The sequence below is a fragment of the Acipenser ruthenus genome, chromosome 18 (genome assembly GCF_902713425.1).
Source record: "Acipenser ruthenus chromosome 18, fAciRut3.2 maternal haplotype, whole genome shotgun sequence".
Taxonomy (NCBI): Eukaryota; Metazoa; Chordata; class Actinopteri; order Acipenseriformes; family Acipenseridae; genus Acipenser; species Acipenser ruthenus.
Genome location: NC_081206.1, coordinates 3,804,845 through 3,821,448, shown reverse-complemented (window position 1 = coordinate 3,821,448; position 16,604 = coordinate 3,804,845). Strand labels below are relative to the sequence as shown.

Sequence of the window (16,604 nt, the reverse complement as noted above, 5' to 3'; positions counted from 1 at the left end):
GGGGAAAAGTTCATGGGTGAGGCAGCAGACATTCTTTGGATTTTGAAACATGCTGTTGATAGGATGACAACCTAAATACTAGCGCAGTTTACTTAAAACCAGGCCCTCTCTGTCCCCAGTTGATCAAAAAGTTTGTAGCATCCGTGTCAATTTTATGCAACAATACGCAAGTCCCATTTTATAATAACTATTTGCAATAACTGTGTCTTAATATTTAATAAGGAGATTAATATCTGCTTCCCTGAAGCTTGGTATATAATGCACACACCATAAGCACGCCTGCATGTCACAGCTGCAATCTTGAGAGCTGCTTATCCAACTGGAATACAACTTGCTATGGGCATTCCTTAGCAAATGTTCCCGAGGACACAGTGATTAAGGATACGTCTTTAGAACCACGTGTTGGAATTGTACTTCACAATGACCTACCTTTTCACTGTGCTGTTAACTATTTGGCTAAGCTACTGTATAAAAGGCTAGGAAGCTGCTTGGTTGAATTTGATTAATGGACAAGCTTCATGTTTCTTTTTTTCTTTTTTTTTTTTTTACTGTATTTCTGATATTTGTAATCATTATAAATCGTTCTTATTGTAGTTACTAAAATACTGTTTTTTTGGTTTTTTTTTTAATCTGCTTTCACCTGAGTTCAGGAGCTACTCTCTAGTTTGAACTCCTTGCCATATAAAGGATGTACATTTTGTCAGTGCCTTTTAAAAAGTAAGATTAAAAACCTATTTTTTTATTATTTTAATGTATGTAATTTAACGGGGTATTTTATGGTGTTTTTCCCACTTCTCAAAATTGTTTTGTATATTCATTTTTGTTATTTTTATCTGTAACGTGCTTTGAGGCAATTATCGTGAAAGAAGCTCTATGAGAAATAAAGATTGATTGAGTGATTAATTGATTGATTGATATATAATGTAGTCACGATCAGTCAAACTCTGCTTCTTACCAATACAGCCAGATTAGCTGATCTAGCTTACATTACAATGGCAGGCATTTCTACAACTTGGGTCCCAAGACTGATTCAAAGTGAGCAGACTTCCATATCACAAACCCACAACACCGAAGTGGTTATTTTTTGTATGCTTTGCTCCATACAGTGATGTCATTTTAGTAAATATGCACAGTATGGGATTTACGCACTGTAAATTACCAAAGACAAACAAAACAAGAATAATATACAAATGTTTATTTTTAAAATGTACATGTATGTGAAAATCAGTCTAGGCTATGAAGTGTTTTTTGGGTAACATTTTCCTCGGTAAAAATATCGTTTGGCAAAGAAATCTTGGATGTTACAACACCTTGACTTCTAATAGTCGTCATCAACTACACTATATTAATATTGTAATACACATACAAATATAGCAATCTTCATAGTGCATTATATTAACATTGTAATACACATACAAACAGTACAGCAATCTTCATAGTGAATTCTTTAGAAAACATACACCAGCACCTCGAAAATGTAAAAATAAAATCTGTAACAAGCTTAACACATAGTCATAACCATACATGTCTATAACCTTCCCTTGCAGACCATTATTTTTTTATTTTATTTTTTTTTATGTAATTGAAAGTGTTTAAATAGAAAAACTATTGAAACCCAAACTCAAGCGATGCAGAAAGCCACATGACTTATGTGCAGATTTGCTGACGTAAAAAAAAAACTTTGTAATGCAATTTTTGAAAACATGGAATTAAAAATGTAATATCTAAGAAGCAAAACACCAGTAGAAACCAACCTTTAATGAAAAAATAACACTTGTTTTTTATTTCTAATAGTGTACTAAACAAAACAAAAACACTTCCTAGAAAGTTTTAATAAGTGTCCACTGTATTATAACACACCACAAGAGACACGCAGTCAGAATGCTAGTAATTGCACAGCTTGCGGTCCCAAACCTCAGCTTTAACTGAATATATTACTGGACACCTAAGAGCTGCTCTTGTGCGATTATACATTTGAAATGATTTCACTGTGTGCCTTTAGGGTTTCCTGCCCTTTAGCTGTAGTCTTCCTATCTTTTAGACATGTGAACATTGTACCTCCAGCCTTCGGACATTTTAGCCTGGCATCAACTTTAACTCCAGTTACCTCCATAAACTAAAAATACAAATATTACACAAGACAGGGGCAACAGACTGAACACATAATGCTGTGGAATGCAATACACCCATGTGACTTGAGAGGAAGGCCCCCAGACCTTGCTGCACGTTTCAGTACAGCCGATGCGTATCCTCTATTTAAACACCATTCAGCGCATGCGTGTCTAACATCAGTGCTAAATTACAAATCTCGGAAATGGTACGCTAGCAGTCTGAAAGCCTGCGACTGTTCCTAGTGGTTTAAATGGGAGGTCTCTGGACAAATGTGCTGAGGAAGGCCTTAATGAAAGTGGCTGCTCAGCAGTGATAAGAAAATGAGCATGCGCTGTTTACAGACTACTTTCCGCATGGTGTGACATTTACAATATCTAATAGGATTTTATAGTAGCTCTGAATAGGGTTTGCCTCGATGTAGTTTTGTACTTGGGTTCATGTATGAATTTGATGCCAACTTGCATAATGTTTACCAGCATTACTGTATGTAATTATACTGGTCATGTAGCTTTTATCAATACAACTTCCATTGGGATTACTTCTGGGATAGTCTCTCCTTTGTTGTATCTACAGAACTGCACACGGTGAGACCTCTAATGATGGTGTATGTATACTGTGTACTTTAAGGCAACATTTTTTCAAGGAGTGGAGCACAGCAAAACTTATAGCAACTTGTGACTGGAAGTAAAATAATTGATACAAAATGAAACATTTGCAGGACCTTTGCAAGTACCAAAACATTCAGATAAGAAAATAAGAAAGTTTACGAATGTGCTCAATGTGCCTGCACTAGATGGAGATTGCACAAAGGGGCCACTAGCACAGTACGTAGGTCAATAACCCTTTGTTGCTGACTTCAATGTAAAGCCTTTCTGTGCCAGGACCTCTTGGCAGACTCCTCCCAGCGTTCTGAACTTTGGCCCCAAGTCTTGCAGGAAGTCCAGTCCTTGGCTGTTGTTGGCAATGCTAATGTCATCCAGGGAGTGAACTTTGTGTAGCTCGCCCTCCTCCGCATAGATGTGTGGCTCATAGTTATTAAAGTTGGCATCTAAACCATTAAGGACAAACAGCCTCTGGAAATAAAAAAAACAGACACTGGATATAATTTACCATACTGGTCTGCACTTTACCATTCTTTCACAAAGCTTTTACTACGTTTTCAGAACTGTTGCTGTGGGGTTTCCACGTGTAAAAGGATTTAAGAAACAGACATTCTGCTTCATACCATAGCGATCTTCTCTTGCAGATTCATTCTTTCAGATTCCAGATTCTGTTCTTTAAGGCTCATTATTCTGGAGTACATGGCTGGCTCCATCTGAAAATACAAATATTACAGCATTAGAATGCATGGCTTACTGAAACTGCTAATTAACAGTCAACCTTGATACAATGACTGCTGATCAGGGGCCATCCAAAAGTGTATTTAGGAAACGTCTGCACTGTACTGGAATTGATCAGTTCAGACAAGTGGCCTAGAAGTCTGTTACAGTACAGCATAGTAAAATACATTACAGTATTGTACAGTATGGTATGCTATAAAAGGGTATAGTATAGAAAATAGTATAGTATAGCACAGTACAGTATATCTCTATGCTGGTGATTAAGTTTTAACTACATGTTTTTTTTGTTCTTTGCGATTGTCCTTTTTAATTGTTTTCCAGGACCCCATTGTAAAAAAGGGCTTAGGTCTTAATGGGTAAATCTCCTGGTGAAATAAATACAAATACAATGGATAGAAGGACTGGAGTGGTTTTCAGTTTTTTCATAGTGAGTCGGGTCTGACCTGGATAAAGTGCTGTGAGAATTCATCCCATACTTACATGCATCCCATACATCCTGTCCTCCCTCAAGCCCCAGGAACTGCGTTGAGGTAATGTCTGGATGGTTCTGTCCAATTCAGATACATTCTAAAAATATATTGCACCCAGCAGCGTCACAATCAATCTGATACAGATTGAATTACACACAATTTCAGAGCATTGATTGCCACATATTGTATCTAAAGCTTTTCCTGAGACACCTCCTCTAATTCAATACAAATTGTACTATAGCCGCCCCCAATGTGGTTTGCCACCCCCTGGCTACTCCCATCACTCCATATCCTGGCTGCTCCTCTTTTGAAACCCATTCCCTCATTCGACATTCTGCAGGAAAAATAAGATGTATGTTTCGGCACGTCTTACATGAAGATTACAATCAATCTGACTGCATGTAATCCGGTACAGTGTTGGCTACAGTCCAATGCAAATAATCTAGTGTAATAAAGTAAAAAATAACTGAAACACACTGTAATTCATTATATTGCTGTTAGAAATATATACCAATTATAATACACTACTAGTTCAACTTCTGCTGAAAAAATAAAAACAGGAGGAGTGATTTTACACATTTTGATGTTTCCCTGAAATAAAGAATTTCAGCCTCACTATACCTGCATGCTGTTCTTTGTCGTTCCGTGGTCAGCTGTAGGTAAAGGCATAATGACTGGTGGGGAAGCCTAAAGGAGATCATATAAAATAGCTGTAGTCGATACATTTTCATTAGGTGGAATGTGCCACCAGAATGAAAAAAGTAACATGCTTCTCATCCCGGGAATGATACAAGTAGCACTATCAAATGATACAAGATGCGGCCCTGAACTTTTTTTCTCCTGTGGTTGGCTCTGTATGAACAGCAATTCTAAGAAACGTCCAAGCCAGGTTTGATCAGGTTAAGGATAGCCTTCGTTATTGTACAACCAATCATCCAATTGCAGTTACAGATTTGTCAATATCTTATTCTGTGCACCGTGATGTCATCCTGTGCATGGAACACTATGAAACAATTTTAAAAAAAATACAACTTTTTATGTTTGATAGTAATACCTGTGTACGAGCTCATTTTTTTATGATTTATAATAAATGATCATGCTGTGTGCATTATAAGAGATTCATTTTGCACAGTTCTCTCACTAAAAATGCAGCTCTTCTACTACGAGAGACATTCTACAACCTCTGTATTAACTTCTAGTATGACATGCATGCAGCGGGTCAGATACACCATGATCTACAGTCACAATAACTTCATATGTGCATGCTGGCCAGTCAAGAGTCTCCATTACTTCACCGGATACAGGGTAACATTCTGTTAGTCACCTGAGAACGGCAGCCACCTCCTTCATCATTGTACTTGATGAGGGTCTGGTTTCCTTCATCAACAGTGTCTGGAGGGAACTCGCTGATCTTCTTTCCACTGCATTCACAGCGCACACAACAGAGCAAGAGTACTACGAACCAAACGATTTCATTTAAAAAAAAAAGTTTTATGAGACGAACTTTGACAGGACTAGACAACTTGTTATAATATATTAAAAGACAACTAGAAGCCTTTTGTTTGCCATTTCTGTGGTGGTCAGCCTTCAAACCTCTAGGCCTATACAAGAGAAATGCCTTTTGGCTTTATAGTTTAGTGTCCTTATGTGTTTGGTACCCTGTAAAAGACTTTGTACAAGCCAACAAAAAAAAACCAACACATATCCATTGCATGTAACCTGAGTGTCAGAAAGGGGGACAGCTGCTTCAATCACCAAAAAAGACCCTACGTACAAACAGCCAAATTAGAAAAAAAATCTAAAAGGTGCATTGAGGTTACACTTAAAGCAGCACTGCAACTTCTCCACTGTAAAGTTTGACTTGCCTCGAGTTGCCACCCGCTTTGACGCAGTGCCTGAGACAATGAAAACGGAAAGCACTGTAGATGTGACATCTACCATAAGGACAAAGAAACAAAACAGTTCCACTTCTAAACCCAAACTTGTCAGATCTTTGAAACTTGCATGTTAGCACTTGTTCCTCCCACATTAACATTGTATGTAACATGGCTTTCCCTTACTTCCTTTTACATATCCCTATTAGCAATGTGACATTGTTAGTAGGCATGCCGGTTTGTCAATGCAGGCGTTACTTACACAGCATCAGCAGAAGAGCTCCTATCAGGGCCCCAATAGCAGCTCCTCCAAAACTGGTCGACTGAGCTTCCAAAGGTCTACAGACGCCCTCTTGAGAGCACTCGCAGATTCTTAACATGAGGTCCTCCTCTGTCGCTAAGCCCTGCTGATCAATGATTTTCAAAGGCACGGTATAGTTGCCAGTTGGCAGTTCTCGCAGCCTTAAAAGTTTGATGGACTCCCCTGCAATTGTGCAAAGAAAATACTACAGTATATACCAGATGAGTAGACACATGTGACTTGCATTACAGCCTGCTGAACTCTGAACGCTGGTGAACACCAGTGATGGAGAAGCACTCAATAAGTTCTTACCCTGTAGTTGCTCCAGTTTCCATGTGTTCGTCACGTCATTCCCCTTGTCCAGGAGCTGGAAGATGAAGGGTCCTGAGTACGGCTCAATGTCCTTGTCTGTAGCCTTTACTACGATGGAGGTGTCTTTGGGGTCGTCGCACATGTGCACGTATTTGGAGTCAAGGAAGGGGTTGTTGTCATTGACATCCGTCAAATGGATGAGCACTGTGGCTGTACCAGTCTGTGGGGGCTTTCCTACAAATCAAACAAATAAAGCAAAAAAAAAAAAAAACAGTTAGCAGTTCAACAGAAAAGCGCAAAAGAAGCCAACTAAATTACCTGTTTGGTACAAAAAGGGATGCATGTTTACTGATTCAGTGGAAGGATATTCAATATTTTACGCTGCTTACCGTCATCAATAGCAAGCACAATCACAGAGTAAATGCTGTTGTTAACATAGGGAGACTCTCTGTCCATTTCTGCAATGACTGTGACCTCGCCAGTGTTTTTATCAACTGTTAACCATTTCGCTGGGTCACCGCCTGCAGGTATTTCATACCTAGTCAAGATAATGAAAAAGAAAAAACTCAGTCATTATTTTTTTTTTTTCTGCTTTTGCAATTTTTTACTGAATAAGGTATGTTTTAGCAGCCATGTAAATTTGCGATTTAACAGACATTGCAAAATTAGCTACAACTAATGGCAATTGAATAAAACAGGGTTTCCAGTAAAGCTTGATTGCTTATTTATTTCTTGTTGCACGGGGGTAAGCTGCTGGGTTAACAGGGTGACACTGAGATTAGTTCCCCTACCTTAGAGTACTGTGTGCTGCATCCAGGTCTACTGCATGAACCTTGCCAAGCTGTATTGGAACCTTGGTGCCCTCAGTCTGGTAGACTGTAATCTCGGAAGGATCAAAATAGGGAGGGTCATTGACGTCCTCAACATTGACGACCACAGGGACACGGTACCCCCCGGCTGTAGGGACTCTTCCTCCCGCTCCAGGGCAGATGTAGAGAGGCTCCTCGTTCTCCACTGAAATCTCCAGCTCATTCCGGGATCCCTTCTCATAGTCCATGGGCTTCAAAAGAAACAGGATTGTTCTTAACTTAAGGGTCGGTGTGAAGGGCTTAGTAGATTCCTATACAATGGGGCATACTCAATTGATCTAAATGACGACAGATGTAAGTACCGCCTCTGCTTAACTAACAGGAAAAGGCATAAAGTTTTCAACAACCCATGTTGGTCTCTTTAGTTAAACTTGTATGTTAAAGATACTCAACACATTAGCATTACTTAAAGGGGTTAAAGCTAATATAACACAGGCGTCTATAAGTCTTTCTTGTCATAGTCGATTGTGCATATTTTTTTATTACACATGCTAGCAAACATGGATTTATTTGGTGAAGTCCTTCATTGGTAATTTACCGTGACCGACAAAACAAATGGAACTGTACGACAGGTGAGACTTCAGGACTAATTAGCTGCAACCCTTTTAATTATATTGCTACATGCGTTCCAAACCTACCTTGATTACTGTGAGGATTCCGTCGTTTGTTTGTGGGTCAGTCTCTATCTTGTAATTGCCATCTTCATTGCCTTTTGTCACAGTATACTTGGCTCTCCATGCTGGTGTATTGGGTGTGTCTTTGTCTTCCACACTGACCCTTAATACAGACACACCTACCTGCTGTTCCTTCACGTTTCCTGTGAACTAGAACCGTTTATACATAACTTTAGGAATGCGAATATTCAGTGCATAATGACAATTACAACAGTAAAAGGTCCATTACTAGCATACAATAGTATGTATTAAGAGGAATTACAAAAAATGTCAAAATGTAGTATTTCAAATCCCAGTACCTATAATGGGATTTTACTTTTGTTGGCAACTGGTATTAGCAGCTTGAAGCTGCTCAAATGGTTTGCTTCTATGCCACCTCCACGCTAGACTTACAACAAGGATTTTCATTGTATTTTTTCTGTTTTCTTAGACATGTTTTGCTGTCATTATGGAAATAAGCCCCGACACCACCACCAAGCAATAACATAATACTTGCCCCCTAAGTTACCCCTGCAGTAATGTGATATGGGTTTGTGAACAATGTGTTTTCTTATCTGAGAATCATACCTCTTTCTTAACAAATACAGGTGGGTTATTGTTAGCATCTTCAATTTTGATGTTCATCGTTGCCGTGGATGAAAGTTGTGGATCTCCGTGGTCTTTTGCTTCAACAAGTATCTTGTAGGACTTGGTAGACTGCAAGACAAAGAGCCATAGGATATTATGAATGAAAGATTTTAACCACCAGTCCACCGATTCTATAAAACTTTATAATAACCCAATTAGTTTCTAGGGTTGCCAAGTTGTTAGTACCTGATAATCCAGACACCCTTCAAAAGACAAAATGCCAGTCTTTGGATTAATGGTAAATTGAGATTTTGTTGAGGGAGGTTCCTGAGAAACGACAGAATAGGAGAATTCTGAGTTGGGGGTGCCACGTTGGTCAGTGTCTTCAGCTTGCAGTAGAAAGACATCACTCCCTAAAAGATTTAAAAAAATAATAATAATAATAATACTTCATACACAATACTTAAACTGCTCTGCACACCATATTTACCATTCAGATATTTTATTTATATATAATATAGGAATATTTCTTCATTTTACCACAAAATGTGTCTCTGCAATGGAGACTTTTAATACACCGTTTTATTTTATTTTTTTTGTAAATTGCTGCATTGGTGCATTTGGCTATATGTTTTGCTTACACCATAAACAGCAAAAATATATATTCTGCAAAACCTAGCAGGGTTGTGCTGATTCTCATGCTGGTAAAGACTTTAAGTATCAGCAGGTATGATATAAATCCATATTTATATCACTGCCGCACAAGCCCGTAAACTACTGATAAATCCTTCTTAAAGGAAATTAGAAATACCAGCATACCCCTAAACCCTACACCACTACACAACTCACCTGCAGGACTGTTCTCTTTCAAAAGGACATCTACTACTGAGTTTTTGAACTTTGGTGCATTGTCATTTTTATCTTTTACATCAATATTAAACACCAAGGACTGGTCAACTATTTTTCCTGTTCTCCGGTCAGCAACATCAAACTTGATCTGTTGATCCACAGAAAGAAAAGACGTCAGTATTTATGGGCCAGATGTATCAAGGTCTTCACAACAAAAAGCAAGTAGAATAAAACTGTTAATCTTACATAGTAAGTAACAATTGGGTTCATTTAAGGACTCAAAAGCAAGCTTAGGGAGTTTGCTACCAGTTATGTTACATTAACAATTTAATTGTTTTATTTAATTGTGCTAATTTGTAAAGATTGAACACATTAATATTTAAAAACTGTTTTCTGTTTTGATGGACTGAAAAAAAAGTTTTGTATACATTATCCTTTTGTAGACCACTGCTACAGGTACCAACAGTATAAAATACATTTCATGATTATCAATATGCAATTGAAACTGTCAGTGTCAGATTCAGGGAGGACATCAAATTATTATAAGTTATTATATTTCCCCCCGTAGAACCAATGTTAAGTTTCAAATACTACAGAATGCTACAGACAATAGCTGTAGACAAGTATGGTATATTGTCAACTGACATAAGAATTAAAATTTTCCAGAAACATCATTTATCAGGTTGGCCATGGGCCTTATTGAAATCCATCCTTAACTAAGAGGTTTATCACAAGCTGCAAAAATGTGCTTACTACAAAGGTAGGCGTTGTTTCTCGATCTACGGTCTTAAGCATGTACACCTCGCCGGTTTTGTCATCCACAGAAAAATATCCACGTGGATTCTCATCAACTCCTGGACCACTGATTAGGTATTTAATGGTAAGGTTGATTTCCCTGTCATTGAAAAGCTGTTGAAGAAATAGAAAACAGGAGGAGGCCTTAAGGAATCTATTTTAATGATCTAAACAGCGGTGGAGCTAAATAAAGTCAGCCTTTAGTGTGCCAACAGTAAACTTTAAAAAAGAAAATAAATTGCACACTCAAAAACAAATCATTTTGTTTTATTGGCCAATGCTTCAGTACAAAGTACCTTCAACAGGGTAGAAAAAACACACACGCAGGTGTTTAAATAAAAATGATAATAAGATAATTGAATACCAGTGATGATTAATTACTTACCAATTAGATCATTAAATAATTCTATATAAACATCACACATTATTAAAATACAACGTATATAAACTATATACAAATATAAACAGATAATTAATTTATTATTTAAAACAGTCAGATGTGAATTAAATAATATACCTCAAAGAAACGAATCCAAAGTAATTAATTTAAACCATAGTAATTAATACCGAAAAAAAACCCCATCTAAATAGCATGATTATAATATACAAAAAAATAATATTTCACATTCATACCATAAGGAAAGAATGGATCCAAAAAGCCTCTCTAAGCAACAAAAGATAATTCAAATCACGACCCCTCCTTGGTAAATTAACTTTTCCAATTCCCCAGTAACGTAAAGAGGAAATAGGGTGTTGAGCTTCAGTGAAATGTGCGGCAACAGGAGAAATAGCATTTCTGCATCGAATTGAGCTTTGATGCTCTGCTATTCTAAATTTCAAGGAACGTTTAGTTTTACCAATGTATGCCTTGCCACAATGGCAGGAAAGCATATAAATGACACCCATAGTTTTATAACTAATGACATCCTTAACAGGCTGACCCCGATACCAGCCATCTGGTATCTGGGTCAGCAGTGACTGTATTGCAATAGGGGGCAAATCAGCCCTCACTAAGGTATCTCTTAGATTTTGTCACCTCTAAAAGTTAGTCGAGGAGAATCCAAGAATAATTTAGAAACAGTGATCAGATTTTAAAATATGCCAATGTCTTTCGATTACCCCTTTTAATTTTTCTGCACATTTGGAATATTTTGTAATTAACATAACTGGATTAGTATTCATTTTAGATCTGTCTTGAAGAATAATTTAATCTCGAGATTTTGAAGAGATCTTAGTGACGGCAGTATTGAGATACTTGTTCTTATAACCTCTATTTTCAAATCTGACCCTCATAACAGAAAGATTTTCTTCAAAATCAGGCTCACCTTTAGTTTTGCCTAATTCTGCAGAACTGCCTGTAAGGTAGACCGTTCTTTAGGTGTAGTGGGTGAAAGCTATCTGCTTGTAAGAATGTATTACGATCAGTAGGTTTTCTGTACGAGAGATAGGTTCAGTAGGAATCACAGACATAGGTACACAGATCTCAGAATTGGAACTATCAGAAAAGAATTCCCTAATTCCACACAGGAAGTAAACTAAGATTGTGCATGCTTTTTACTGTTACTTTTTCCAGCACAAAATCCATCTACAAATGTAAAAGCAAAACCCATCCTCACATTTGCAGCAAACTTGGGAAAAGGACCAGGATCTCCTTCTTCAACCTCAATGGTAGTCAGGACCCATCGCCTCTTGGTGCGTCGTAGCGGGCGTAAGCTGTCTGGATCAACCGACAGTTTCTTTGCAAAATAAATAAATAAATAGAAAGTTTTATTATAGACCAGGTCAGAACAAAGCGTTTTCAGAAAAGGGAACGAGAAACAGTGTAATACTCACCCTCACTACTCTTTTCAAAGTTGATGAACGAGCCAATGTTTGCTCATTACCAGCATCTCTTTTGAGATTGAGACCACAGGCCACAGCAACCTAGAAAAATAAAACAAGTGAAGTTTGCAAAGGAAAAAAATAACACAAATCGCAGGAAGTCTATATTAATTGTGCCTCTACTGTATCTCACAAAACTGATGGGAAATGTTACCCAGGTAAAGTGAAAAATTATCTTATGTTTGGGGAAAGCACAGGATACATGGATTAAGGAAAACTTCAGACTTCTCAGGACTGGGGAAATGTTTCAGAAATGCTCATTCTTATTCAGTGTAAAGGTATTACCTGCCAAATAAATCTGTGTTCTCATTGAAGTTAACATCTTTATGTACCACTTAAAGTGCATTAAACTGTGTTTTATTAACACCACTTAATCCCCAAATTACACATGACGAATTGATGATTCATGCACACATTGTAAACGGAATCAATGAACAATCACTAATCCTTTGGGATTAAGGTTAAATGTAACAGAAGATCATTTTTAATAAGCAGAAAAAAATGTATAATATATTACAGTAGATCACGAGCGTCATTAGACTTTGCAGTACCAACAAATGACTTTCCATAAACAAACGAGACAGTACAGTAGTATGGTTTTTAATTTTTTTCCCCAGGTGTAAATGCAATTAGATGTAAAACCGAGTGTAACGATACACTAATGTCACAATATGATATGTATCACGCTATGCAATGCAAGTCGTGATGCTGTAACACAATACATGGGGTTGTATGTGGGGTGCATAATAAGATCAAATGGTCATTTAATGATGGGTCACTTTGTTAAAAAAATAAAAACAGTAACCTAATACCTGCACAAAACAAAATAATGTAAGCGCCGTCTTTAAAATATGACATTGCATGCAGGCTATCCTCTTTATTAAACAAAATAAACAAGTAGAATCTAACTGAAAGTCTTGATTCAACACACTGCTCGTTCATTTTTCAACCTGGGCAATGGAGGAAAGGCGGACCAAGACAAAACTGCCTGGGCTGGTCACTAAAACAATGTGAAACGTCTTTAAAACTATACCACGCAATTACTCCATCTCTATAAATATTTTAAAAAATGATGTTCATATTTTTTAATCAATTAAAATGTTCACGGACAAAGACAAAGCAAGACACTAAATCAATGTGAAATAACTTGCAAACTATTTTTAAAAAGCATGAAAACTCATAATAATAAAGATGCAGTTCTGTAAATGTTTCAATGTCCCAAACAGCATATTTGAATGACCAATTGAATGGAACGCTATCAAAGATGATCATTCCATTTATATGGGTTATACACATACTAGTTGGATGAGCAGTACTGCATGTAAGTCAATGCACAAAACGGCAATCTACAAACTACCCCCACCTCTATTTACCTGTCTGGTTCTCAACTCGGAGAGGAGGGTCACTATAATGTGGTACAGTGACTTCGGCATTTAAGTTTTTCACAAGGTTGGGTTGAGAAGATTGTCCATTTCAATTGTTGATAGTGGCCTGCTGGTAGGTGGGTTGGCAGATACAGACTCATTCGAATGGAATGGTAATCCTTTGGTATGCTAATTAAAGGGTGGGTCTCCAAAAAAAAAGATTCTACTAGCGAGCTGAATTTGGAACATTCTTTTTCACCCAATTTGATTAGTCCTCCTTTATAGTATTCACAAGCGGTTAAACAGATAAAGCTAATACTTGTCAACGATAATAACCAGCCTTTTACAAGGTTATTGAGGATATTGCTGAAAACTGCAATAAAGTCTCTTTTAACAGTATGGTTTGGGGACTGTTCCAATCTCATACAAGTTTACCTGGATAAACATGCACAGCAATTTAGCAGTTGCCCCTTTACTTTACAGTATCTCTCTGGGCTTTATAATGCTTACCTATACTTTACCATGCTTTCATTGTGCTTCATAAAATGTAAAACAATACAATCTTATATGACCTACCAGTATGTACCCTCAACCACTTTAAAGTAAAACCTATTTCCGTTTTTTAACTACTTAATGATACAATGTCTAATCGCCATGAAAGCAAATATTTTTGTCCCGGTAATTTAAGTTCATGTATTTTTTCACGGATTTATTTCTTAGAAATGTTAGCTAAATGTTGACTTGCCAAGTGTAAAAAATATACTTAAATTCACAGATTTATTCGTTAGAAACCCAGATTTAACATGTCTGCTAAATGTTCACTCGCTAAGGGTACAAAAGATTTATAGACAGATTTTAAATGTTGAATTTGTGATAAGCTTATGTATTTAGCTAAATCTGGAGTTTTTTATGTTAAATCTAGGGGAAAAAAATTGCGATTTACATGAAATCGGGAAAAAATAGTTAAGTTCTAATGTTTTAATGTGTGTCAAAAAGTGACTTGGGATTTAAACTGTTGATGACAAGTTTGTTGTCAACACTTTGTGCTTAAGTACGTTTATTTCTTTCTAAATAAAACCAGGTTTCTACCCAAATATTTATTCTTTCTAGATTATATATTTTTTTTAAAAATCACCCGATTTTTTTTATTAAATAATTCTACCCGATTTTTAAAAAATCATTCACCTGAATTTGGAAAAAAAAACTTCTTCCAAAAATCAGACGCCCAAATTATTGGACAAAGATCAATGTGCTAAGCAGATAATATTAATTGAAAATATGAACCTGATTAGGCATAGAAAAAAAACATATTTCCTGACACAAATATTCCGAAGGAATACAAATTAATAATATGACTTACTATACAGTATGCGTGTAGATCATTTATGCATACAGATATTTTCTGCATTTAAATACCGTATTTTTCTAACACAATTCAAATTCAATAGTACAATTTTAACAGAAGGTAAGCGTCCAGGTACCCCTGTTGTGAGTTGATTTTTATTTATTTGCGACTAAACTATCACCTGTAAGTTTAACAACTGACGATGTATGTGTAAAAGTTTGTAATAGAGGGATGTGGACTGGAAAAACTAGCCTTTCTACAAGCTGATTCGTGTTAAAGCGATGTGGTACCATGGCAAACAGTATTGTCTAGTAATAGAATAGAAACTGCTAAATTACTAATCAAATCTATCAAGGGCAATTGTTATAAGAAATGCATTGCTTTCTTGTCATTTTCTCTACATTTAAAATGAAAATAACTAAATTGCAACTTAAACGCATAGTTTATAAGAGCTCCCCCCACCCCCACCCATTTGAAGTTTATAAGAGCCCCCCCCCATTTACATATTAAGTATTGTATTAAAAGTGACTAAAAGTAGGGTTTTATGTTTAATGCTAGACGCAGTTTGAAATTCTGTACTTCCGCTCATAAATAATTAACAATGGATTTCAGATCGAGTCGTTCCGTGGATCCAGAGACAGGCAATATCTTGTTTTATTATTCGTTTTGTTTTTCTTGTGCTTTGCTGTTCCTGAGTTGTTTTTTTTTTTGGTTTTTTTTTCAACCTGCATTAAATTCTACTTAAATCTGTTGTTAAAATCTTAAAATCTGTTTTTTTTTTTGTTTTGTTTTGGTTGTTTATTTTTTCCTTAACCTTTCACAAACAAAATTGTAACTATAAAATTACTTAATACATTGTACACATCTCGTTTCATGGGCATTTGAGCACAGTACTAGACAGACCTTTTGCCCATAAACTGGTTTTTAAGACATTAAAATATACCATTCGAAATTGGTACCGGTGGAGGTATATACTTACAGTTAGAAGAAGAAGAAAAGGTGTGTATTTTCTCATTACGAGTGCAATTGGTTTCCAAATATCCCGCACAGTTCAGACCGAGTAATATTTTTAAATGAGAGTATTTTATTATTACACCTCGTCGTTATTCATTTGCTTCCTCCTGTGCTCCACTGCGCAAGTCATTGCTCGCTACAACAAGAAGCAAATTATAGTGAGGTCTTGTCTCCACCCCCGAGCACGTCCAGCCTACCTGAGGCTGTGTGAAGCTGCTCCTGCAGGTCCCACCTAAGCCTCGAGCGAGTTTGTATGTTTTGGTCATTTGGCAAGTAATATGAATAATGTAACAAACTGTGGAAGTGTTGTTATTGTTGGGTTTAACTATGAATGTATAGTACAATGTTAAACATATTTCAGAGTATATATACACGTATCAGTTGTCACCTTATGAGAACACTAATTAGTCCCCAAATACAGGCTACTGACACACCTCCCCCCCTCACTGAAGCGTACAGACGCAACACAAACCTGCCAAAATCCCACAAGATGTAGAGCGACTACCCCAGTTCAGTGCGATAAAGCACAGAACCAATTATACAAGATCCTTTACGTTCTTTTTATTCAGATAACAGATCTAAAAATGTAGGAACAAGGTCACCAAGAAAATCACACAGATACATTTTAACAAGTTTGTTTATTGTAAACTTCCAATAGCAATACCTGGTTTAAAACGGTACTGGTATACTGACAACAATTCCATTCACCTATTAATAAGTAGCACGATTAAGCAGTTAATCAAGGGTCACATTAATAAGGTAATGTATTAAAGTACAACTGGAACAACGCTACTAGCCAGCAATAAAGTGGAGATACACATTCATAGACACAGTAAA

The 16,604-nt window shown here is 36.7% G+C and overlaps 1 protein-coding gene across 1 annotated transcript; it reads right to left on the bottom strand.

Moving 5' to 3' along the window:
* Nucleotides 1-1,180: 1,180 nt before the first annotated feature.
* Nucleotides 1,181-15,904, bottom strand: LOC117417008 (cadherin-like protein 26). Its single transcript, XM_034028586.3, has 17 exons — nt 15,733-15,904; nt 11,997-12,086; nt 11,780-11,899; nt 10,122-10,277; nt 9,369-9,516; nt 8,766-8,932; nt 8,520-8,648; nt 7,917-8,102; nt 7,201-7,469; nt 6,799-6,947; nt 6,410-6,643; nt 6,059-6,280; nt 5,247-5,377; nt 4,544-4,609; nt 3,933-4,019; nt 3,338-3,427; nt 1,181-3,185 (listed from the first exon to the last, which is right to left on the bottom strand). The coding sequence occupies exons 1-17, from the start codon at nt 15,766-15,768 to the stop codon at nt 2,946-2,948; spliced, it is 2,520 nt and encodes an 839-aa protein (XP_033884477.3). The 5' UTR covers nt 15,769-15,904; the 3' UTR covers nt 1,181-2,945.
* Nucleotides 15,905-16,604: the final 700 nt, after the last annotated feature.

Coding starts and splice junctions, on each gene's coding strand:
- LOC117417008 (XM_034028586.3), bottom strand. CDS start 15,768: ATGAGAAAATACACACCTTTTCTTCTTCTTCTAACT. Junction 8,103..8,519: donor CTGTATTTGTTAAGAAAGAG/GTATGATTCTCA, acceptor AAACGGTTCTAG/TTCACAGGAAACGTGAAGGA. Junction 6,281..6,409: donor GAAACTGGAGCAACTACAGG/GTAAGAACTTAT, acceptor GCACAATTGCAG/GGGAGTCCATCAAACTTTTA.